Source organism: Dysidea avara, chromosome 2 (genome assembly GCF_963678975.1).
Source record: "Dysidea avara chromosome 2, odDysAvar1.4, whole genome shotgun sequence".
NCBI classification, from domain to species: domain Eukaryota; kingdom Metazoa; phylum Porifera; class Demospongiae; order Dictyoceratida; family Dysideidae; genus Dysidea; species Dysidea avara.
Genome location: NC_089273.1, coordinates 12,582,397 through 12,607,394, shown reverse-complemented (window position 1 = coordinate 12,607,394; position 24,998 = coordinate 12,582,397). Strand labels below are relative to the sequence as shown.

Genomic DNA, 24,998 nt, shown 5'->3' with positions numbered 1-24,998 from the left:
AGCTGGGTAGGCATTCAAGATAGTTGCTGCTCTTGTAAGTGCCTAATTTACCTGTGAAAAGCCATACCTATTATTTTGGTAATATTCTTTATGCTTTTATCAGTCATTGTGACTCAAGAAATGTTGGAAATATATTCCTACTTTTACTGTGATTGTAGTCATAGTAACTGATTGCAAATTTCTGTCACAGCTAGGTGTTCGTTTGTTAAAAGTCTTGATAATGCCACTTTACTTTGTGGTTGCATTAATGAGGTTTTCAGTAATAAGCCAACCTCACTAATAGGGCCACTTATAGTGGGTCCCACAGGTGGCCCTATTAACGAGATTTTTCACTGTAGCTATTGCTGTCTTTTATTTCTTCTTTACTTGAGGTATAATACTTAAAATGCTTTAGAAGTAGAGGTATATATTAACGAAATACATATGTATCACAATCTAGCTGAATATCTTTGCTGTAATATGTGACCCAGTCTGACAAAATCAGTCTTATAGCCCATCAAATTTGACCATAATTTTAAAGTTTAAAATTCAATAACTTTTTCTGTGGACATGATAACTATTAACATTTTCACCACATATGTAGAAATTTATGGAGATTTTCCTGAAACTTAAAGAATTGTTATAAAATTAATTACACAAAAATGGAGATATATGATATTAAAGTAAACACATATATTTTCTGGCTATAAGACTGATTTTAAAATGTATGTGTGTTGAGCTGAATAAAGTTCTTTGCAATGATATAACAATGCTTCATTGTATAGGTTAATGAAGTACAGAAGTACTACAGTGATATTCCTGAGTTTGTTGACCTGGTTTACAAGTGCCTTCAGGTAAGAGAAAGTACCATGGCAAGTATAAGAAAATATATTACAAGAATGTGATCATAGACAAATACAACATGAGACCAAGCTTAAGCCTACCTGTACTATGTAATTTGCTCAAGACATGTCCTAGTGCTACATGTATATAATATTCCATAATGTCTCAATGATGTATTTAATTTAACTAGATTCAGTAAGTTAATGAGAAGTTTATAAAAGTAATACAGTTTATCATGGCCTGGAATGCTGTAGTCCTAGTGAGAAAATTAATACATACTCATGATTAGTAGTTAATGCATTGATAATGATCAACACTGCATGTTTGGCAATAAAATACAATGGAACAAGAGGATAAAAACTGATCGCATGAACAAGGCTTTATGAGCTATTGACAGTTTATACAACTATCATTTTTTACTTGTGAATGCAGGGCCAGAGCCCTCAGTCGGGCAGGTCCGGCATTGGCTGGACCACTTTTCAGCTATTTGAATTTGAAAAAAAATCAAGATACTCTAATAGAGCAGTCATCATTATATTCTAATAGAACAGTCATTGCAATACTCTAATAGAGCATTTGATATAGAATATAGCCACTGTTCTACTTAGTCTAAGCCATTAAATCTACGTTAATTGTCCTCAAATCACCCAAAAGTTCCAGTGTGTCATCTGCATTGCACTGCATTGGGCTGATTGATCACGCACGTGAACTTGTCATGCATGCATTAGCAGTTACAAACCCAGTGGCTTCTGTATCTCAAAAAACTAAGCTTTCACTGAAACTTTGAAAGTAAAATTAGCAATGAAATTGAATTAATTGGCACTGTAGTACAAAATTACCAGGATATATCCTTAATGTTAACAATTAAGGAGAAAGAGACTTTGCAAGTAAAATAGCTTTCCAGATGCCATTTCAGAGCATCTATTTTCAAAAACTTTCCTGAGGGAGCATGCCCCCAGATCCCCCTAACTTGGCATGCTGTGTGTGCTTAGCACATGCAGTTGAGTATCACATGATCTAAAAATCACATCAGATCAATAAGAAGTAGTATGACCTCCATTGCAGTCCATGGGTGGCCGAACCACTCAAAATCTCTGGGCTCTGGCCCTGTGTGAATGTGGCCTGATTTGTTGCAATAAATCAGCAAGTTAAATGTTTGAATAGCGAACTAACTGAAATTTAGAAGTCATAAGACTAACAATGACGGGTAGCTTAGTAAACAGAGTTGTATTTTGATGTACTTCCTCTGTAATTATACAAACATTTATTTTAATTTGTTAGTGTTATTAAAGCTTTACAGATTTAATTTTTTCTATGGTAACATTGTTGAAAGCTCTGTTACTGTAGGGTAATTGTAGCCATTCCAGTGTCTTACTGTATGTGTTTTGTAGCTTGTGTTTATATGGTTGTGTCTCATTCACACAAATTGTTTTGCTCAAAACTACTTTTCACAGTCAAATATAAAAGAATAAATTCAAATTCATAAATTTGCTTTCTTCAGCTTTATGTGATTTAATGATACTACCCAGGATGCAACAGTGCAGGTGACAACAACAGCTAAACAGTATCTCAATAGCCAGTAACAGCTTAATTGGGGTTAGAATTGCATGCCTCTGCTGCTAAGTATTCTAATGAAGATACAGTTGAGCTGAAGATACAGATACATCTCCCGCCACTTCTAATCCACTTGGATTTTGAAATATTATGCATTCTTTGAAATTTAGAACCTTATAACTTCACCTGTGTGAAAATGTTCACTTGGAAACTGGCCCACTATAGCTAGATGATGTTATGAGAAAAAAAACAAATTTCCTATGCATCACATGTTAAGTACATTCCATAAAAGAAATTATTTTTGTGTGCTACATATCAGCTGTGCCAGCATCGTGTTGACGTGACAGATAATGATCACTTGCCTACCTTGTGCATGTGTACATCCTAACCACATCTATTTGTGTTTACCACAATCACCTCATTCGTTTTGTAGATAATTTGGTTTAAATTGTACCAGTGTAAACGTCATTTGTTCCACAGCTTATTGTGAAAACAGGAATGTACTCTAAAATGCAGTTAAACACATGATATTTCACAGGTTGATGTACATTGCCGTCCAAATGCAAGACAGCTGCTGCAATTAGACATTATGCAAAACAAGTAACATTTTTCATGTGCTTTGTAATTTTTCACATAGTTATGCATACGCTTTGTTTTAAACTTTTTTTCTATGGTTGTACGGTAAATGCTATATGTACCATAATAGCAGCTATTTGCATTGATTACTGTGTTTTTTTTTGAAAAGGTTTGGTAATACGGTAATACAGTAAGTCCTATAATATACAGTAATGTATAATTAGAAAGTTATGAAAGAAAGTCCATGTTGAGGTTTACGACTTCCTACACTATAATGGGATTCATTTATACCTTTCATTTCAATCTTAGAAACATAAAAACGTGCAGACATACAATACATCACACAGGTGAACATGCAAATTTCAGTAATTAGCTAGAGACATTAAGGACACAAAAAAGTAAAAAGTATAGCAGATTGCATCTGTACACAACCACAGTAGCACAAAATGTTCTGGTATAATTTGTTACTTGCATTGCTTGCTATACATATGCATGTCATAAACTTTTGTACGAAGTGTATATATATTTTTACGAAGTGTTATTCTAATAAAAAATCTGGATATATTTACACTGTAAATATCTAGCAGTAAGCACCTTGATTACCTGAATATTGATTATGCAAACAGTATAAGTGATTGCTTTATTAGAGTATTTCGTCATTGGTGAATGTTGTATTAGAGCAAGTGTGTATTCTATTAGAATAATTAAATGAAACTGTATATATGATATATAAATGAATGGGATTCATTTATCCGAGCAAATTCACTTATCTGAACACTTCTATGATTGAACTGGTACACAGGTATTCAGATAATGGAGGGATCATGGAGATTTGCACCTTCTTATGAAAACATAATGGCCAGAAACCAGCCTCACAATACTTTCATGGTGCCTTAGCAGTATTGGTTAGGTACTGTACTACCCAGTTGAAAAACACCTTCAGTGTGGCCTGAAATGCTTCCAAAATATTGCTAGCAAAATTTAATATAAATTTATTCAGTGGAATTTTCTACTGATTGCCTGACGTACTGATGATGCTGTCAGACAAGCATAATTTAATAACTAAGGTTATAAGCTTGATTTTTCACTGCTCAATATCGCTTCAGCCTGACAGGTACCTTTGGCATTCAGCAGTACATGCAATGTATGCTTCATGGACTTATCTGTGTCCCCCTTTTATCATTGCTTACAGCACAAGGTGTCGATTGTGGTAATCTATTCCCTATGTCTGTAATGGGAATCTTTATGACTGGATTGATTGCAGAGGACTCATATTGTTTCTGTATTGATGCTTAACAGGCTGAACATAGAAAAGGAAGCATAACAGTCACTTTGCTAATATTGCTAGATCTGTAGTTGTCTAGTTGATCATGATAGTTGGAACAAGTGTTCAGATGTCAATAGGCCTGGCACTTCTAATCTGATATGCACGGGTTCACCAATGAAAAATGCATCTTATAAGTTAAAACAGAGTTGCAGCACTTCTTATTCTCTCCATGTTTTGGCCTATATAATACGTGACCAGATTTTACAAAACCTATCCAAATCACACACCAGGCAAAATCAAACTAACACCACCAGTGAATAGCTACACTATTGTACTAGTAGTTTTGACCCTTAGTTCTACTCAAACTACTCAAGGCTGGTTTTAACAGACGTCTTTTCTGGGTGCAGGGTGTGTAGAGCTCGAATGGTGGTTTCCAGCTTTGTGAAGGACCTGGCTTGGCAAGAATCAGTGGTTTACTGGTGGACAGCCTGATCATAACAAGCCAGACATTTTTCTGTGGATTTTGCTACATATCAGCCACTAAGGAGCCAGCACAGCCCTGTAATCTCGCCTCTGGACTCCAATAATTATTGTGGTCTGCCTCCATTTGAAGTCTACAGCTAAAAGCCTGATCATGAGGCATGCAGGTATACATACAGGCCACTAGTAAATCAGTTACCAAAAGCATAGACAGCACAGTTTTTGTACCAGTACTGTTTTTGTTTTTCACCCTTAATCAGATATTTTTTTTACAAATACATTAAAATATACTATTATGTAAAACATAATAAATATTATACTATGCAAGCTGCACTATTTATGTGCTATATAGGTTATGAAATTCGATTACGTACACTGTTAGGAGCAACTTCTTGTAGTTTGATGAGGTAATTATCATTCACTAAATCTAACTGTTTCCTATAATGTCCAGACAAGAAATAATTATGCATCTTTTCTATCTCAGGTGATCCCACTTTCAGAGACTTGTAAATTTGTCCAAGTTGTTCTGCGTGTACCTTGATATAAGGCAATATCAGAAGAGTAATCTCATGATAATCAGGAGTCATTTCATGCATCCATTCACAACTCTCCACGAAACAATCTAGTAGTATCACATTACAGTATGGAATGAGCTTCTTTAGCATTGTAACTGCTTGTTGTGCTACCATTCCCATAGGATATGTGCTCATATAAGTTTCTATTGCTTCAGGTAACTTGAGAAAATTCCTTTCAGTAAGACATTTTTGAACATTCTGAGTTAAAGTTCTACTCAATTTGTGGACTTGCTTCAATGTTGTGCGACAGTTGCTGATAAGTAGATAAATTTCATCATAAAATACAGAAATGTCTGAACAAGTCATTGTGTGTAGAGTCTTCTGTATCCCTTGTAATATTGATGCAGTATGAAGCGGATCAGTGATTGCAAACATACATATCTGCTTGATATGGTGTGGTAGTGTAAGATTTTGTATTTCATTTACTCTTTGTTTCAAATAATCAGTAGCGCTTAATGATAACTGTTTATATACTACAGTAGATCTCGCAAATTGCTGTCTTATTCCATCCGTGACATTGGCCATTGTACCTAACCTGCCACTTGGTGCTAGAGTATTGTATTCATCTGGGTCTAGATTCTCAATGATATATTGACTGATGACAGCATGAACTTCCACACAACGTTGTGTGATATTATGTGGAGGTAACACAATATCAGTAAACTGGACTAGGCCATAGGCCCATAGTGAATCTACAATGTCTCTTGCTTCATGTTTGATAACATTCCATAGATTGTGTAACACTGCTATTTGTAGTGATGTACCAATTCCAGTCCAGAATATTAATGTCTTCATTTTATCTGATAATGACTTAGTAAGCAAGTCCAAGGTCACATCTATACAAATCTTCACGGCGTATTTACGGCTTCTATCAATGTTATTCTTGTCAAAAGCTGTTAGTCCTTTATCGCGTAATTTAGTTTGTACATTTTGAATTGAGTCGTGAAAGCACAATTTATGCAGTTTCAAATTATGACATAGTTGCCCTCTTATAAGGGAGAGAAGTAGTGGCCACAGGTGAACATCTTGAGCTAGCTCATCAAGTAAGCTCATATCCTCTTGCGACAGTTGACCAATATCAATCACTCCACAGGTCAGTAGAGAGATTGCTTCACTTTGCTCCATTGGACCTACACTAACCACATGTTTGGTAGGTATGTATTCTTCAATATCATTCATCCTGGTAGTGAGGACTATTTTACAGCTACTAAATGCCTTCACTATTGGCTCAGCATCTTCAACATGCCATACATCATCAATAATGACAAGAAGATTATCACAATAAAGAGTTGTCAGTTGTTGGATTTCCTGTTCAGCATGATTGATGTCGCCTTGTTTTAAGTATTGACCAGTTAGTAAGTGATACAATTGGCTCAGTTTCATACTAGGATCAGTAGCTTGTGGTCCTAGTTCTATGAACACAACACCATCTGCAAATTGTTCCTTTGTTGCTACACGATGGCACAAAGCAGTGACGATGGAAGTCTTGCCAAACCCACCAGCTCCAGTAACTGTTAAACTTGTTCCATAACTATTAGGGTCAATGGTGGATTGACATAATTTACTAATCATTTCATCTAGTAACCGTGGACGACACACATAGTTTGGTGGTAGCCTTGGAAGGGGCAGAGACTTGATATCTGTGTAAAGAATCAATAATTGCAGTAAATGCAGTGAAGTGATTGTTATCCCTGAATCTATGTACAACACATATCTAAGTATTTATCAGCATGAACTATTAGTGTCCATACTAGAGTAGAAAGAAATTCTTCCAGGACAATGAAACACAATGAAACTGTTTTAATAAAACAATCAATCTACTTGAAGACTGATATATGGATACTACAATATTATAGTAATGAATTCAACTAATAGCCCAGATGTGTATATCCAAAAATTCCCTTGATCTGTCCATGCAAAGTGTTACATTTTATAGTTATAACACACTTACAAGGGATATGGCTAAAATATATGCACGGTTCACGAGAGCACGCATTGTTAGTCATATCCTGAGTAATCGTGCTATAACTGTTATATTCTACAACCCAGTGGATGAAACAATTATAGATAGCAATTATAGTAAAACAGTGCCTCCTGGAAATCAAAATCAGTAGAAATTTTCAATGGATCAGGTTTTTTAGACCCTTAGCAGTGCCATGCCCCACCTAGTTGTGATCACTGAGTTATCCACAAAGGAGGCAAGAGTTCATTGAAAATTGTTCCAGTAGTTGAGGTAAATAATTGTTGGTTGATTTAGGCATTTGTTTATCAGTTAGATAAGGATTTCACGGAATGTGTGAAGTTACACAATGTATGGTAAACATAGCCACAAAGTGTGGTATATCAGTTATGTACCACAGCAATGGGGATTTTGATCTCAACCACAGGTGTTGCATATATCTAGATATATCACTTTCAAACCTCAGATCAAAGGAAAGCTAGTGCATACATATATCACATATTGCACTGGCTCAGAATGTAAAATTGTACGCACTGCCTTAACAAGATATATACACTGTAAACAGTGCATATGTATTTCATTAAAGCAGTGCACATATCTCGCTAACTCAAGACATTGCACACCTTTCAGATTTCTAATGTTTTTATGTCTCTTCTCATATATAGGAAACGAAGTAAGCTGTGATTGTGGATTGAATTTTGCCAAATAAGATGTGATTGTGGGATGGGATTTAGCAACATGTATAAATAAGTCAGTTGCTATGCTGTTATGTATATCAGAAATGTAGGTGTTGATTAATTACTTTAATCATGTTTCTTTTATTACTGTATTTACAATACATGTAATAACCATAAAACTACTGTTGATGCATTAAAATTCTATCCCACAATCAAATCTTGTTTAGTTAAATTCAATCCCCCAATCACAGCTTACTTGGTTTCCTATGTAATAGAAGATACTGCAAACCTAATAGGTGTGCAATGGCTGAGTGTGTCAAAGTAGAACATATTGGTTATACTACGGTCACTTGTGCTTTAGTTTGTATATATCAGGCAAAGCACTTGTGCCCATGGTATAACTATTACTTACGTATATTGCACAGTTTGGTATGCATCCCAAACTAACAGGTGCTCCACAGGTGTCGTATCTCCTTGCTCACAGATGTGACAACTATGGTGGTCCTCACCCGGCACAGAGCTGCCCTACACAAGGGCAGTTCTGCCCTTACTAAACCCTTTCCATGGACTCCCCTACAACCGTTCATTCTCGAATGTAAATTAAGCAACTACCCTTTGTTAGACATCTAATTGATGACTTACAACATGGTTGTACAATCGGATACACAGGTCCCAATTTAGCTACCTAGCTTCCAACTTGGAATCTGCTTCTCAACAGCCTGATGTGATAGACACAACTGTCAAAGATGAGTCTGCAGCTGGATGAATCTTAGGTTGTTCTGACTGACCACCCCTCCCAAACTTCCACACCTCAGGTTTAGGACTTGTACCTAAACATGATGGGGGATGGCGGATTATTTACCACATATCTGCACCTCCTGCACAAGGCGTAAATTATTTAATTGATCCACAACTATACTTCTTATCCTATTGCACCATAGAAGATGCTAATAAAATACTTAATGAACTAGGTTCTGGAAGCACTGATGAGCAAGACTGATCTTAAGAACGTCTTTTGTTTAATACCAGTTAGACCGGCAGATTGGAACCTCGTAGGCATATACTGGTACCAACAAATTTTCATAGACACTTGCTCACCATTTGCCCTTAGATCTGCCCCTATTTTTAAACCAGATTTCAATAGCTATCCACTGGATATTGCAGCATGCTTATGGTGTGCAGCAACTTTGGATGATTTCTTCACTGCTGGCCCAGCAACTTCACCCAAATGTGTACAACACCTGCAGTGAATGTTGGCCTTGTGTGAAAAAATCAATGCTTCAATTAAACTGTCAAAGGTTGAGGGCCCTAACATCTCCTTATTTTCCTTGGAATCCACCTGAACACTATCACCATGGAAGCCAGTATTTCAGATGACAGGAAAAGTGCCTTACTAGAGGAGCTACACTGGATGAGACACTGGGACAAGTGCATGAAGCATGAGCCCTTTTTCCTTGATCGGAAAATTGTCAATCTGCTGCAAGGTGTTCCCAGCTAGGAGAATTTTCCTATGCCATATGATTGACCTAAGCAATACAGTACACCACCACCACATTAGCCTAACAGCTGAAGCAAAGTTGGACCTTCAATGGTGGCTTGATTTTCTGCCTGATTGGCCAGGAATGAGTTTAATCCTGAGCACCAGATAGACACCTTCACCATCTTAGAAACTTTACACTGATGCTTCTGGTCTGCATGGATGGGGTGCTTACTGAAATGGAAGGTGGCTTCAAACCCATTGGTCACCTGCCTGAAGCGAGATGGACATCTTGTGGAAAGAGTTATTTGCAGTAGTATGGTAGTCCACACATAGGAATCCTTCTGACCCCGCCAGAAAATCCTTTTCCATAGTGATAATGACATTGTGGTTGATATCTGGGACAGGGGTTTTACTCATGCTCCTCATACAATGGCTTTGGTTTGCTTGTTGTATTTTTGTGCCAGTAGTTATGACATTATTATATGTGTAATTCATGCTCCTGGTGTATGCAATAATGTAGCTGACTTACTCTCTCATTTCCAGATGGAGAAATTCAGGAAGCTAGCTCTAATTCCCTGCCCCTTCCGGATCACATCTCTACATCCCTACACAGCTAACACAGACCTTCACTACCACTACCTGCAATGCTGGTATCATTGAATTGCCCAGTCCAAAAGATGAACTTACCAATCAGGCCTCTTAAAGCTCCACTCATTTTACTGTCAACACATCCTACCCCGGTACCAACATCATCTTTAATGTTACAGTATTTCTGTGCCATTGACTCCCTACTTGTGTCCTACAGGACTATCAAAGTCTATTTAGCAGCCATTAGCTTACACCACATTGAGTATGGCATGCCAGACCCGACAGTGGATAATCTTCTACAATTAGTATGTAGGGGTATTCGTCATTTACAGGATGACAACTAGCGTGCCTGTTTACCCATTACTGTTTACCTTATGCATACCCTGAAGGATCAGCTATGTCAATCACAGCACACCGTCCAAGAGCAGCACATATGTGACCAGATTTGCGAAAAGGTACTCTTTTCACACACAAAATTTAACTCTTTTTTTTTTTAATTTACAGTTTCATAACTTTTTAATTGTAGCACATAATTGCCTGAAATTTTCCATGAGTGTATAGTTACAGTACAGTATCTGGCTGTAGTTTGATACTAAGAGCACGTTAATCAGTATAAGGAGTCAAGTGTCACACCACTTTGTTTGCTGGTATGTAAAACGTGAGGAAAAGATACTTTTTCACAAATCCGGTCACATATTATGGGCTGCTTTCACCCTAGCTTTTCATGGTTTTTATGGGTGAGCAAATATATGGTCTGACGTTACCTTCTCTTCTGATCATATAACTATCACATTGCACCAATCCAAGACAGACCCTTTCAGATGTGGATGCACGATTGATATTTATAGCACAAAGTCATCACTTGCCCGTATCATGCCTTAGTTTGTTATTGCAAGCTTTCAGGTATTGTGGCCCTTACAGATCCTCTCTTTCAAACTGGCAGATATCAACCTGTCACGTGCAGCTGTCCTTCACCAACTACTCCACCAAGCTGGACTTAATGACTTGCAGCATGCTTCACATAGTTTTTGTATTGGTGCCGTCACTACCACAGCTGCTGCTGGACTTCCTCCATGGCTCATCAAACAGTTAGGGTGTTGGACTAGGAATGCTTACCTCAGCTACATTTACCAGCAACCATCATTAACACCCAGAGTCTACCAACTTTTATCTCACATAGACGCCTCCAGACAGCCATTCTGGAAACCTGACACTCAAGCTGGCTAACACTACAATCCTATTATATGAGAACATGTATCATTTTGTGTTTATCACCATAACGGAATGGCAGTGGAAATAACCACCCCCGAGCAGCAGGTGTGGGGTTGGCTTTGTTTTGCTAACTTAAAATTGTGGTACAGTATTTAAATACATGTATAGACACGTTTGTATGAATTTCAGCATTAATTTAACCCTTACTTTTATTTTTTTGACTTAATGCCACACTTGCAGCTTCAAGTAGCTTTTTCCAAGTAGCTTCTGGGTCTCTTTCAAGCCATTTCTTAAACATATCTTGGCAGCATCTAACATGATCTGCTTTGTTCCCGGCTTCAATTATACAAAGAACATCACTGCTTAAATTAAGTTCTAATCCTATTGTTTTCCAGTGTATAGCATATTTTTCGATGCATAATCTTTGCAAGTATTTCTCTGTTGGACGACTTTCTATGAAATTTAAACATAAGTATATGTAAATTTGTATATACATGTACATGCATCAATATAATTTCTGTATGTAGCCTTATACACACCTGTATGTATAGCAATCTCATACACATATACAGTATGTATAGCTTGAGTGTGAAGTCATATATTGCAGATAATGGTCACTGAATGCTTGTTACATAGGCTGCAGTGACATGTTTCAGAATGAAAACCTCCTAAACTGGCTACTGTCTCAGAAAGGGAGACCATAATTTAATTTACATAATTTTGGAATTTTCTACAGTAGAACTACACCTGCATAGCACAGTATCCGTTCTTAACAAACTAAATAACTAAACAGGCCTGTAGAAACAGAGCATGTGAGCATGTACAATTTACTGACTATTTCAAACTATTACTGGATCTGTGAAAACACAACATAATGGTGCAAGACTAAATTTACAGTATAAATCATTGATTGCAATGTGTAAAATAATTGTGCATTTCAAAAAAAATCCATAAAATTTAAACATTTTTCTTTATGAAGAAAGGGGCTAACAGTAAAAACTTGGATATGATATCATTCGCGTATTCAAGAAGTGGCTGACAAACATTGTTTCATTGCAGTACATAAATGGATACGTAAGTTATGGGCATTTGTTTACGTCACACTGAAACACGATTGTACATACGCACATGATCGATCTCTCATCACTGATATCGCTTCTGTATGTAGTGAAAAAGGAAATAGAGGAAATAGCTTACCCAACAATGAATTCCCCTATTCATGGCAAACATGGTGGTCAAAGTTGCAGCTTTGTATATCATTGCATTTATTTGTTGTAAGTTACAGCTGTTTTTGTAAATAACTGTAATTTATTTTCCCAATACTTGCCATACAAATCGATCTTTCTGTTGTTGCTGCTTTGTAGGGCTGTAACTCCACAAGATAATGGCACATGAGGCTGAAAGTTTGCCAGAGAATACATTTGGCTATGTATATTATATATATTCAATAATCAAGAATTCAAAAAATGCACCATTATGCTGGGGTTTTGCACATTGTGTTGTATGCCCTATGCAATTTTCCCACCTAATTCTTTTAAAATTATTTTTATTGAACACAGAAAACAGGTATTTTTCAGTTATGTGGTAATGTGTAGTTTACGTATGTCCAGGTGCTATTAGTTCAGGCAATGTCACATATCACCAATGGCATTGTGGTGCAGCCAACACCTGGTATCAGTACCTTGCCGCACTCCTTCAAGTAAACACAACAAAAACAGAAAGTTGAACTTTAATACAGTATGCAAACAGCCTTTTTTCACTGAATGAAAATGTATTTTCTGTAGCTCAAAGCATGTTTGCTCACATGAGTGTTGGACAGATAATTATACCAACATGCAGACACACAGTGTTTTGGCCAAACTAATTTCAGAAACAAGGCAAGCATTCACAACCAGCCTTTGGCCAGCTGTAGTTGTGCATGCCTGGTTTATAAACCAATGGAACAGCATTATATTGCTGTAACTATTGCATAGTATTATTGTTAAATTATCTTACTTTTAGCTGTATCTGACGATTTAATGTCATCCAAAGTTACTGGTTCATTTTGTGCCATTTTATGCACAACATCATCATATTCTTCAACAAGAAATACATAATTAACAATTTATTACAACATATATACTGGACGCACAACTATACTTTTTGTTCCTCTGTGTGTGCAGGGTACATGTGCATGTGTGTTTGTTTGCTTGTGTGTGTGTATGTGTGGGCAAGTGAGAACACATAAAATCATTGCATATGGAGGTGAGTACCACCAACCATCTCACATGCCAGTACCATCCACTTCGTTTCATGGTCCATCCCTCCAACTAATTTTTTACATGAACAGTTTCTATCCCAGAAAACATTGTGACTGGAATAATTTACCCACAACTGTAATCAAATCTAAATCAACTACCACTTTTCAGAGGAATCTCCTATAACTGGCCTGATGCCTTATTTAAATTACTGATGTATGTATTATGATATTGCATAATCTGTATGCATCTTTTGAGCTGAGTCCCTGGGTGTCACCAGCACATTACTGACTACCCAGTATTGAAATTCAAGTTACATGCAGATATATACTCTGTATATAAGAAACTAGTATTTAAAAAAAATTAATTTAAAAATGAAGTAAGGATCTATGTAATAAAAAGCAATGAAACAAGAGATGAATGATGGTGTGACAGCATAGCTCAGTGGGAAGTCTCTACTTTGGCATTGAACAAAATAGTAATAGCTAATGTGCCAAAGTAGGGACTTTCCCACTGAGCTGTGCTGTAACACCATCATTCATCTGTTGTTTCACTACTTTTTATTGCATAGATCCCTACTTCATTTTTAAATTGACAGTTTTTAAAATACTAGTTAGTTTAGTTTTTTTGGTGTGGCACGACTAGCTACAATGCAACTTGTAGTAGTCCACTTGTATTTTCCACATTTGTAGGTATGGGAAAGGCAGATCCCATCACTTATTAACACCTTGCCCATTTGCTCAGTGAGAAGTGGAGTTCCCCATATTCTATGGTTATGGACAGGCTTCGTTGTAGTTTGGGGTTCTCCTCGCTGCACTCTTCAGTAATGAGTATCAGGGGATCACATTCTAGATGCAAGCGTCCCTGACTCTCTATGTGCCTCCAGCTGTCGACCTTGCTGTTGCTGAGGGGTACCTGTCTCCTTTAGAACAATATTATTATACTAATTTGTGCTTTCTTATGATAATAACTATGTCTTCCAGAAAAATGTAACTTGTAAACGTTCCATCATACATGGCTGTTGTATTATAGTGACTGTTGTATTGGAGTATATCTCAAGTCAGCCAAGGGGTGTGTAGCTAGCTAGACCAATAAGGAGTGAGGTGATCTTGTTTATTAACTAAACAGCTAGATTGTTAAGTAAACAGCTAGATTGTTAAGTAAACAGCTAGATTGTTGAGTCAGTACTCTTTCGCTATTATCTTTATTTGGGGGCATGGTCGCAAATCTATTGCAAACCTATTGCAAATCGAATCCCAATCGTGAAGTTGCAGATATCTGGCAAGTTTAACTCTTATAGTAGTGCCAAGTGCTTTGAAATCCAGCTCTGAAATAATTCTGTAGTGTCTAAATATGCTGCTGAAAGAAAGTGTTGATACGGAAAATTAACACCTTGGTATGGTTTCGTTGGATGAAGAAGACGACAAGCAGCCTGAATGAAGATAAAGAAAAGACAAGGTGAAGAGGGCCTAATTCTATATCCAGTCACCTGTTAGTGTTTTGTTATATTTAATGCTGTTACGTATTGTATGGACTAGTATTACTCTGTAAAGGTGATTTTCGTCATGTAAAATGTCTCTAGGGTGATTTATAAAGGCAGAATTTTGGGTGGTACACGAAAGTTTCACTGCAATCCCTACTTGACAATAAAGTTAATGTTGCAGCTACCATCAGGGTATGCACCAAGTAACAAACACCATAACTGTACTATTAAAGAACAGCTAAATACTCTAACATGGCAGTCAAGCATGTAATTTAAAACTACAAACCAAAAAAATTATTAGAAAAACTTTTGAGGAATTATTGCTTATTGTTCAACTACATGCATATTTTCACATGATGGTTTATGCAGTATAGTTGCATGTATTCAATGGTTTTATACTGTTAGCAGAGAATGCACTGCAATGTGTACTTATATAAAAAGACAGTTCATCAAGCCATACGAAGTACCAATTTTACATCCTTTAAAATCGTTATGATATTTTAAATGGCAAAGTGGTAGTGATATTCTAACAGATATTTGTAAACAAAGCAATATAAAATTATACTACTACTCCTAAGGTGTCTCCCCTGCAGTTAAAACGAGAAAAGAACCACTCTATGAAGTTCACCTTGAACGAATTGCAAACAGTTGCATCAGCCTAACAAACTTGTAACGTTGTCATAATTGTACACAAGCTTGTTCAGTTAGTCTGCAAATGGGCTAGTACTGTTGTTCTTGTGGCTATATTTCCAAGTCCTGTTGTATTTATCTTCAAGCATTTAGACCATTAATTTACTCAGCTTAAATAACATGTAATTCACTAATAAAATGATTCTACATTGTTGTAGCAGGCTGTAAGGAAGTGAGAATTGTTATTCACAGTTTTCAAGTACCTATGGAGAATCATGTCAAATGCTTGCCAGGAATGAGTGGAGAAGGTGCAGAACACCGCTCTTTCTACGCAGTTTGTTTATTTTGAAACTATGAATTTTGAAGGAGATAGGACATTTCCAGACACAAGTATTAAACAACATGTCCACGAGGGAAGAAGAGGTAGCCATGGTTTTGTCCACTAACAATAGTGGGAAGCATCATCCAGTGAATGGCTTTACTTGAACAGTCAATGGTGTTTGTGTGTGTGTGTGGGAGGGGAGTGGCATGTGCCCTATACCCCCCTCTCTCACCACTGTCAGTAGCATAGTGCACTTTTCACTATTGATATGTATGCATGTACTTATATGTGGAAATTTGATGGTTAATAAAAATAAAATTTTATCAAATGGTACGGTCATACCGTTTAAGTAGGGATTGCGATGAAACTTTCGTGAGCCGCCCAAAATTCCACCTTCAAAAATCACCCTAGAGAAATTTTAAACAATAAAAATCACCTTTACGGAATAGTTCTAGTCCATATAATACATAATACAGCATTAACTATAACAAAAAACTTACAGGTGACCGGATATAGAATTTTTTTTAAATCGCCAAAATTCGAATTTTGGTCTCACTGACTGCCTCACTGACCACAGTCGCATGGCTAGAGGCCAAACGAAGCAGCGCACGGCCACCATTTTATGCCACAATAGCAAACTAACCAGTGGGATGTGGTTCCGATGAATGTAGGCCCTCTGCGCCTTGTCTTTTCTTTTATTTTCAATCAGGCTGCTTGTCTTCTTCTTCATCCAACGAAATCATATCAAGGTGTTAATTTTCCACATTAACGCTTTCTTTCAGCAGCATATTTAGACGCTACAGAATTATTTCAGAGCTGGATTTCAGTAGAGCTTCAGTCACGGCGCTACTATAAGAGTTACACTTGCTAGGCATCTGCAACTTCATGATTGGGATCTGGTTTGCGATAGGTTTGCGACCACGCCCCAAAATAAAGATAATAGCGAAAGAGTAGCCAATCTCTTAACAATCTAGCTGTTTACTTAACAATAACAAGATCACCTCACTCCTTATCCATCTAGGTAGCTGCATACCTCTTGGCTGACTGCAGATATACTCTAATACAACAGTCACTCTAATACACACAGTCATGTATGATGGAACAGTTACAAGTTATATTGTTCTGGAAGACAAAGTTATTCTTATAAGAAAAAGAAGCAAGCACAATATAAAATTAGTATAGCTAATATAGTTCTAAATGAGACAGGTACCCCTCAGCAACAGCAAGGTCGATGGCTGGAGGCATACAGGGACGCTTGCATCTAGAATGGGCGATCCCCTGATACTCATTATTGAAGAGTGCAGCAAGGAGAACCCCAAGCTACAGCATAACCACAGAATATGAGGAACTCACTTCTCACTGAGCAAATGGACAAGATGTTTATAAGTGATGGTATCTGCCTTTCCCATACCTACAGATGTGAAGTACAAGTGGACTAATACAAGTTACACTGTAGCTAACTGTGCCATAACAAAAAAACTAAACAAAATAGTACTTTAAAACTTATTAATTTAAAAATGAAGTAGGGATCCAGTGCAATAAAAAGTACTGAAACAAGAGATGGATGATGGTGTTACAGCATAGCTCAGTGGGAAAGACCCTACTTTGGCGGCATATTAGCTATTACTATTTTGCCAAAGTAGGGATTTCAAACTGAGCTATGCTGTAACACCATCATCCATCTCTTGTTTCACTACTTTTTATTGCACTGGATCCCTACTTCATTTTTAAATTACATTTTTTTTAAATACTAGTATATAGTATAGTCAATGCATTACATATTATGTGCTTCGATTTCAGGTACAGTGATGCTGAACCAATTAAGGGCAGCCATTCAAAGTAAATTTGACAGCATGTTTGTGGTTATGCACAACAAACACAAAAACCCATAGACCATACTGAAGAATCTCAGTGGACTAACAGAGTAACCTTATGTACATTGTTTTAAAGGTGGCAGAATGAAGTGGATAAAGCATAAAAAAACAGCTTCCAGTACATCTTTACATTCAGAATTTTAAAAGGAGACTGTTCCATCCGGGAATGTTTAACGGCCAAAATAAATGATGATTTAGATGAATCTGTATTATGTGATAATAGGTTGGCTCCAAAACATCAGGGTGAAAACCAGTTACTGATGAGGAAGTTTAAACATTGGCGGATAAAATGGACATCAGAGATACCCTTTCCATAGCAGTGTGAAAATGACAATCACAAAGTTCACACAATGTACTTTTCCCTAATAGAACTATCACCAATGTACTGTCCATACAATTTATTGTTTCACGCTATCAGAGAGTAGCTGGGAAAGAAATAACAGTAATTTTTGCCTAGAATTATAGACATTACAGTGTTTCCATTAGTCATTGAGAACTGTGTGAAGAACCGAACACAATGACCATTAACCCCTTCACCACCAACTTTGTAGAGGCTCCAATCTACTGTTTCTAAACTGCTATAACTTACACACCATACCATATAATCCTATAAAACTATATATCAGTTTATTCGCTAGTTGTTGTTTACACAAGAGCAACCACAAATCCATTATATAATTTTAAGTAAGAAAATCGATCTAAGCAAAACCAAACGTGAAATTTCACTACTTTACAGGCTAGCACTGTTTATAATAACACAGTAAACATCACTAACTAGTTTACAGTTGAAGCGATTATCTCTAAGTCTGATTTTCTGCAAGTGTGCATGCGCATACAAGCACGAGGTCACTGTTTCGAGGCATACAAAAGTAGCAACATGCCACTCCAACCTATATAATCCCTCTCTTTACTGTTTCTCTTTATTAGTAGTGCCATTATCACATCGAAGAATCGTCTACAATGCTTGCTATCGACGTTCCGAAAGCACGCGATTGCATCATCTAACTACACAATAGTGCGTGAGAGACCGGTTATCCCTGTTCCCATTCAGTTAAGGGCGTGCCCACTACAGGATAAACGCAGGGGCTACTAAAACGCTTGACTGAAGTTACGGAGCATTCAGAATGTGATACTACAGGCGTTTATGATCGAAACTGCTATATGGCGGTTGTGGCGGTGAGAGGGTTAACAAAGGGACACACACACATTTAGCACGCTGACATTCAAAATAGATCGATTTAAGAACTAGTTGATGTGACTCAACTTGCATTACTGGAAATTACAGTCAAAACCCTTTACCTTATGCTGTGGTGATAAACAAAAACTAAACAGAGCCTACGTTATTGAGGTACCTTTCAACTGCTCTATTAAGTATCTTGATCATAAGAACGTACTAACCCAGTGGGTAAGGGGGGGAGGGGGGGGGGGGAGGGGGGCTGCAGCCCCCCTTGCAATTTTCTGATTGTAAAAAGATCAAGATACTCTAATAGAGTAGTCAATTACTCTAATAAAAGCAGTTGCAGTATTCTGAGAAGCAGTGTAGCAAAGTATGATATTGTAAAAAGGGTATTATGTGCTTTGTCAGTGATACAATGTATATTTGATTGAGTGCATCCATTCTTAGTAGGAGATCCTTATTTTTGCTCTTCAACACTGTTCCCTAACAAACCAAGAGTCTAGAGTCTCCTATCTAAAAACATCTTACTACACCTACGTATGTTGACATGCTTCACATTACCATTTTTTCATTGTAAAATAATTTTTGTATGCAAAAAATTTGTATGAAAATTTCTTGCACGAAAATCTTTATACAAGATCGAACTACTCTAATAGAGCAGTCATTCATGTAAATCATATCTAAACAAAAACAGCCAAGCTGTAGAAAAAGGTGCGGACCCAAAAAAGGCCATGGTGAAAAAAGATGTGAAATCCAAGGTGGCGGCCAAGAAATGGCTGTGATGGTAGGTTAATGGTTAAATTTTAATAACGACAATTCAGGTGAATTTGGTGCCAAGACCAAGCGGCACAAAATTCACCTGAATTGTTGTAATTAAAATTTAACCATTAACCTACCATCACAGCCATTTCTTGGCCGCCACCTTGGATTTCACATCTTTTTTCACCATGGCCTTTTTGGGGGCTGCACCTTTTCTTACAACTTGGCTGTTTTTGATTAGATATCACTTCTTTTTGTATTTGTATACTGCAAAGCCGGCCTATGGCTGGCTTTAGGGCTATTTTAACCCATGTGTTTTTTTCTTTACTGCAGGAAGAAGAAAAGAACTTAAAGATGAGTTTTAATACTTCAATTATTTTTGATTTTATTAATAATTATACAAATTATATACATATATTTATTACATGCTCATTATTCCCCACAGGATATTTTTTGCAGTTGATCTCTCTACTGGGTGACTTGAAATGTAACTGAACTATATACAGGATGGTTTCTTTGTAGCTGAACTCTCTACAAGGTAACCTCTTCTAGCTGGTCACTCTACAGGGTGATTTGTTTCTAGCTGAACTCTCTACAGGTGATTTGTTTGCAGCTAAACTCTCTACATGGTGGTTTCTTTGTACCTGAACTCTCTATATGATGGTTTCTTTGTAGCTGAACTCTCTATAAGGTGACTTCGTCTAGCTGAACTCTCTACAGGATGATTTTTTTGTAGCTGAACTCCCTACAGGGTGATTTGTTTGCAGCTAAACTCTCTACATGGTGGTTTCTTTGTAGCTGAACTCTCTACATGATGGTTTCTTTGTAGCTGAACTCACTACAAGGTAACTTCTTCGCTACAGGGTGATTTGTTGTTGTAGTTGAATTCTCTACAGAGTAGTTTTTTTTAGGCTGAACTCTCTACATCGCGGTTTCTTTGCAGCTGAACTCTCTACAGAGTGATTTGTTTGCAGCTGAACTCTCTACATGATGGTTTCTTTGTAACCGAACACTCTACAAGGTGACTTCTTCTAGCTGATCTTTCTACAGGGTGAATTGTTTGTAGCTGAACTATCTACAAGGTAACTTCTTCTAGCTGATTACTCTACAGGGTGATTTGTTTGTAGCTAAACTCTCTACAAGGTGGCTTCTGATCCCTCTACAAGGGGATTTGTTTGTAGCTGAACTCTCTACAAGGTGGCTTCTTCTAGCTGATCCCTCTACAAGGGGATTTGTTTGTAGCTGAACTCTCTACAAGTGATTTATTTGCAGCTGAACTCTTTATGTGGTGGTTTCTTTGTAGCTGAACTCTCTACAAGATGACCTCTTCTAGCTGATCTCTCTACAGGGTGATTTGTTTTTAGCTGAACTCTCTACATGGTGGTTTCTTTGTAGCTGAACTCTCTACATGATGGCTTCTTTGTAGCTGAACTCTTTACAAGGTGACTTCTTCTAGCTGAACTCTCTATGGGGTAATTTCTTTGAAGCTGAACTCTCTACATGATGGTTTCTTTGTAGCTGAACTCTCTACAAGGTAACTTCTTCTAGCTGATCTTTCTACTGGGTGATTTGTTTGTAACTGAATTTTCTACAGGGTGATTTGTTTGCAGCTGAACTCTCTACGTGGTGGTTTCTTTGCTGCTGAACTCTCTACAAGGTGAATTCTTCTACCTGATCTCTCTACAGGATAATTTGTTTGTAAATGAGCTCTGTACAAGGTGCGTTTTTGTAGGTGATCTCACTGCAGGTTGATTTGTTTGTAGCTGAACTCACTAAAGGGTGATTTGCTTGTAGCTGAACTCCTTGCATTGTGTCTAGTTTCTAGCTGTTCTCTCTACAGGGTGATTTGTTTGTAGCTGATCTCTCTACAAGTTGATTTGTGTGTAGCTGGTCTCTCTGCAGGTTGATTTATTTGTAGCCAATCTCTCTACAGGGTAATTTCTTTGTAGCTGAACTATAAGGTGATTTGTTTGTAGCTGATCTCTCTGCAGGTTGATTTGTTTTAGCTGAACTCTCTAAAGGGTGATTTGCTTGTAGCTGAACTCCTTACATTGTGTCTAGTTTCTAGCTGATGTCTCTACAGGGTGATTTTTTTGTAGCTGAACTCTCTACAGGGTTATTTGTTTCTAGCTTATCTCTCTACAGGTTGATTTGTGTGTAACTGATCTCTCTACAAGCTGATTTGTTTGTAGCTGATCTCTCTGCAGGTTGATTTGTTTCTAAATAATCTCTTTACAAGTTGATTTGTTTGTTGCTGATCGCTCTAAAGGTTGATTTGTTTGTAGCTGAACTCTCTGCAAAGTGTTTTGTTTGTAGTTGATCTCTCTACAATGTGATGTTTTGTAGCTGACCTCTCTTCAGGGTGATTTGTTTCTAGCTAATCTCTCTACAGGGTGCTTTTTTGTAGCTGACCTCTCTTCAGGGTGATTTGGTTCTAGCTGATCACTCTACAGGTTGATTTGTTTGTAGGTGAACTCTCTACAGGGTGATTTGCTTGTAGCTGAACTCCTTACATTGTGTATAGTTTCTAGCTGATCTCTCTACAGGATGATTTGTTTGTAGCTGATCTCTCTACAAGTTGATTTATGTGTAGCTGATCTCTCTGCAGGTTGATTTGTTTGTAGCTGATCTCTCTACAGGGTAATTTGTTTGTAGCTGAACTCTCTATAAGGTGATTTGTTTGTAGCTGATTTCTCTGCAGGTTGATTTGTTTTAGGTGAACTCTCTACTGGGTGATTGCTTGTAGCTGAACTTCTTGCATTGTGTCTAGTTTCTAGCTGATGTCTCTACAGGGTGATTTTTTGTAGCTGAACTCTCTACAGGGTTATTTGTTTCTAGCTTATCTCTCTACAGGTTGATTTGTGTGTAACTGATCTCTCTACAAGCTGATTTGTTTGTAGCTGATCTCTCTGCAGGTTGATTTGGTTGTAGCTGATCTCTCTACAAGTTGATTTGTTTGTTGCTGAACTCTCTGCAAAGTGTTTTTTTGTAGCTGATCTCTCTACAGGGTAATTGTTTTGTAGCTGAACTTTCTCCACAGTGACTTGTGTGTAGCTGAATTCTCTAGAGAGTGACTTAATTGTAGCTGAATTCTCTACAGGGTGCATGACTTGTTTATAGCTGAACTCTCTTCAGTGTGACTTGCAATGTTCTGAATCTCTACAGCAATATATTTGTAGCTTAACTTTCCACAGGGTGACTTGCTTCTTGCTGAACTGTCTATAAGATTAACTGTTTGCAGCTGAAGTCCCTACATAATAACTTGTAATGTAATAGAATTCTATAATGGAGTAAATAAATTAGCCAAATGCTTTATTAGGGTGACTGTTCTATTAGAGTATCTCAATCTCGCATTTGCTACACGGAGTTGGCTTTCGAATCATAACTCAGTGGTTTGTAATCCGATTCTTCTGTACTACTGCAAGGACTTTCTATGAAGATTATTCCAGCTATACACCGATTTTCAGCTCATTTTTCTAAGCGGTTAGCCTAGTAGGCGTGAAAACTAATACTTTTTATTCACAAAAATCGATCGCGTAATTGTGACACAGGTTGGGTTTTGTGTCATATCTCCATGGTCTTTATCTCGATTCCTTTCAAACCACCAAAAGGTACTCCTACGATGGTTACTCTATCTACATAGCAATTTTCAACTCATTCCATGAAGCGGTTTAACCTGTAGGCGTGACAACAAATCGATCTTGGTTTACGCGAATAATTGGTCATAACTCCTGAACCCTTCATCGGATTTGCACCAAATTTGATGCTATGATTCGCCTTTGGGTTACCTTTGTGTGTGCCAAATTTCAAGGCGATCGGAGTACGCATTTGCATTTTATAGCAATTTTTGCAAGTGTGCGAAAAGACGAAGAAAAAAAACCAAGAAAAAAAATCGAAAATTTGGCAGCTCGTATCTCTGAAATGGCCGAAGCAATTTCCTTCAAATTTGGAATGTAGACTCCTCTGGCAGGCGGGCAACTCTGTAGCAAATTTGGTTCCAATCGGATAAGGGATCACCGAGATACAAAGGCGTGAAAATGACGTTTTCTTTCTTCCTGTCAATATACTCACGGTGTGGCACGCCGGCTTCTTGGGCCGCACGACACACTACCGTGTGTCTTGATGAATAATTATATTTTTACAACAAAAAAATTTTATTGCGAATATTTTTTACACAAAAATAAAGCAAATTATAGTAGTGCTGCCACAATATAGAAATCTCCACATTATATATCAGCAAGGCTTATGTCACGATATGAACATACATATATCATGATATAAAACTAACCATAACATGACAAATTATGCATAATCTTCCTGTCAGTTGAAACATTTAAGTTGGATGTATACCTCAAGTAAAAGGTGCTCATGGTAACCAGGTTATAAGCACAGTTGAGACAAGTGGTTGACACTGTATAGAAACCTCACAGCTTACTTTGGGGTTGACTCGTGTCAACCACTATAAACCATGAATGCATAACTTAATTATGGCCTCCCCACATCATTATACTAAGCAATACTACTATCATGAAAATGTCAATAGAATTGATTGGCTATATCACTACCTTTTTATCTTGAACTACTGATATATTGTGGCAACATTACTATCTGACAAATTCCTGGTGCCAGTGGTGTAACAAGACTTTTCAGGGTGTAGCTACAAATCATTATAATGCTGATCTGAAGGAATACCCCCACGTAATTTTGTTTTGAAAATTAGACCCTCAGAAATTGAACTTGACAGTGATTCAACAATTTATTCTACTGTTGCATTAGGATGACTACTGTATTAGAGTATCACAATGTAAATTTTTATAAGTTTTTTATTAACACCCAGGAAAATTTTAAACCCTCTAAAATTGAATGTGAGATGGATTTCAGCAGTTTATTAGAATAGCTACTATTGCTGGAATACTCTGATTTGCCTGACAGCTACATTAGTGTGACTGTTCTATTAGAGTTCTTGATCTTTACTTACTTATCTATGCTCCGATGGCTGACTTGGGCCCAGATTCCGGCTACGTCTTTGTCAGCCTGGTGCTACCTTTCAGCTCTGTCCCTACTTAGTTACAAGAGCTTACACAACACTTCTTTAGTTATAAATCTTCGGTTCAGTTGATATACCCTTGCCGCTCAGTCCTTCTGGTCGAGTAGCCTATCTCACACACCAAGTTTTGATAGCGTGGTACCAGTATGGTACTCTAGCCAATGGAGGTTTCATTCTAATCCACTGAGTTTGAAAGTTTGAAGTAGCCGTATCTAATGCCTAGTTAATGTGCAACGCATAGCTATGAACTGGTTGCTATAAACTATAAACCGGTTCTG

At 37.3% G+C, this 24,998-nt stretch overlaps 2 protein-coding genes across 11 annotated transcripts in view; one reads left to right on the top strand and one right to left on the bottom strand.

Moving 5' to 3' along the window:
- LOC136246624 (uncharacterized) overlaps positions 1 to 3,138 on the top strand; it is an 82,055-nt gene extending 78,917 nt beyond the window's left edge. For all 3 annotated transcript variants that reach the window (XM_066038155.1, XM_066038153.1, XM_066038154.1), the window contains 2 exons: positions 765 to 833; positions 2,915 to 3,138. In XM_066038155.1, coding sequence (XP_065894227.1) covers positions 765 to 833; positions 2,915 to 2,980 — 135 coding nt within the window. In that variant the 3' untranslated portion in view covers positions 2,981 to 3,138. The remainder of the gene's footprint in view (positions 1 to 764; positions 834 to 2,914) is intronic.
- Positions 3,139 to 4,953: 1,815 nt separating this feature from the next.
- The window catches only part of LOC136246621 (uncharacterized), a 63,175-nt gene continuing 43,130 nt past the window's right edge, over positions 4,954 to 24,998 (bottom strand). For all 8 annotated transcript variants that reach the window (XM_066038145.1, XM_066038147.1, XM_066038149.1 and 5 more), the window contains 3 exons: positions 13,187 to 13,267; positions 11,399 to 11,644; positions 4,954 to 6,914 (listed from right to left, as the gene is read on the bottom strand). In XM_066038145.1, coding sequence (XP_065894217.1) covers positions 5,053 to 6,914; positions 11,399 to 11,644; positions 13,187 to 13,267 — 2,189 coding nt within the window. In that variant the 3' untranslated portion in view covers positions 4,954 to 5,052. The remainder of the gene's footprint in view (positions 6,915 to 11,398; positions 11,645 to 13,186; positions 13,268 to 24,998) is intronic.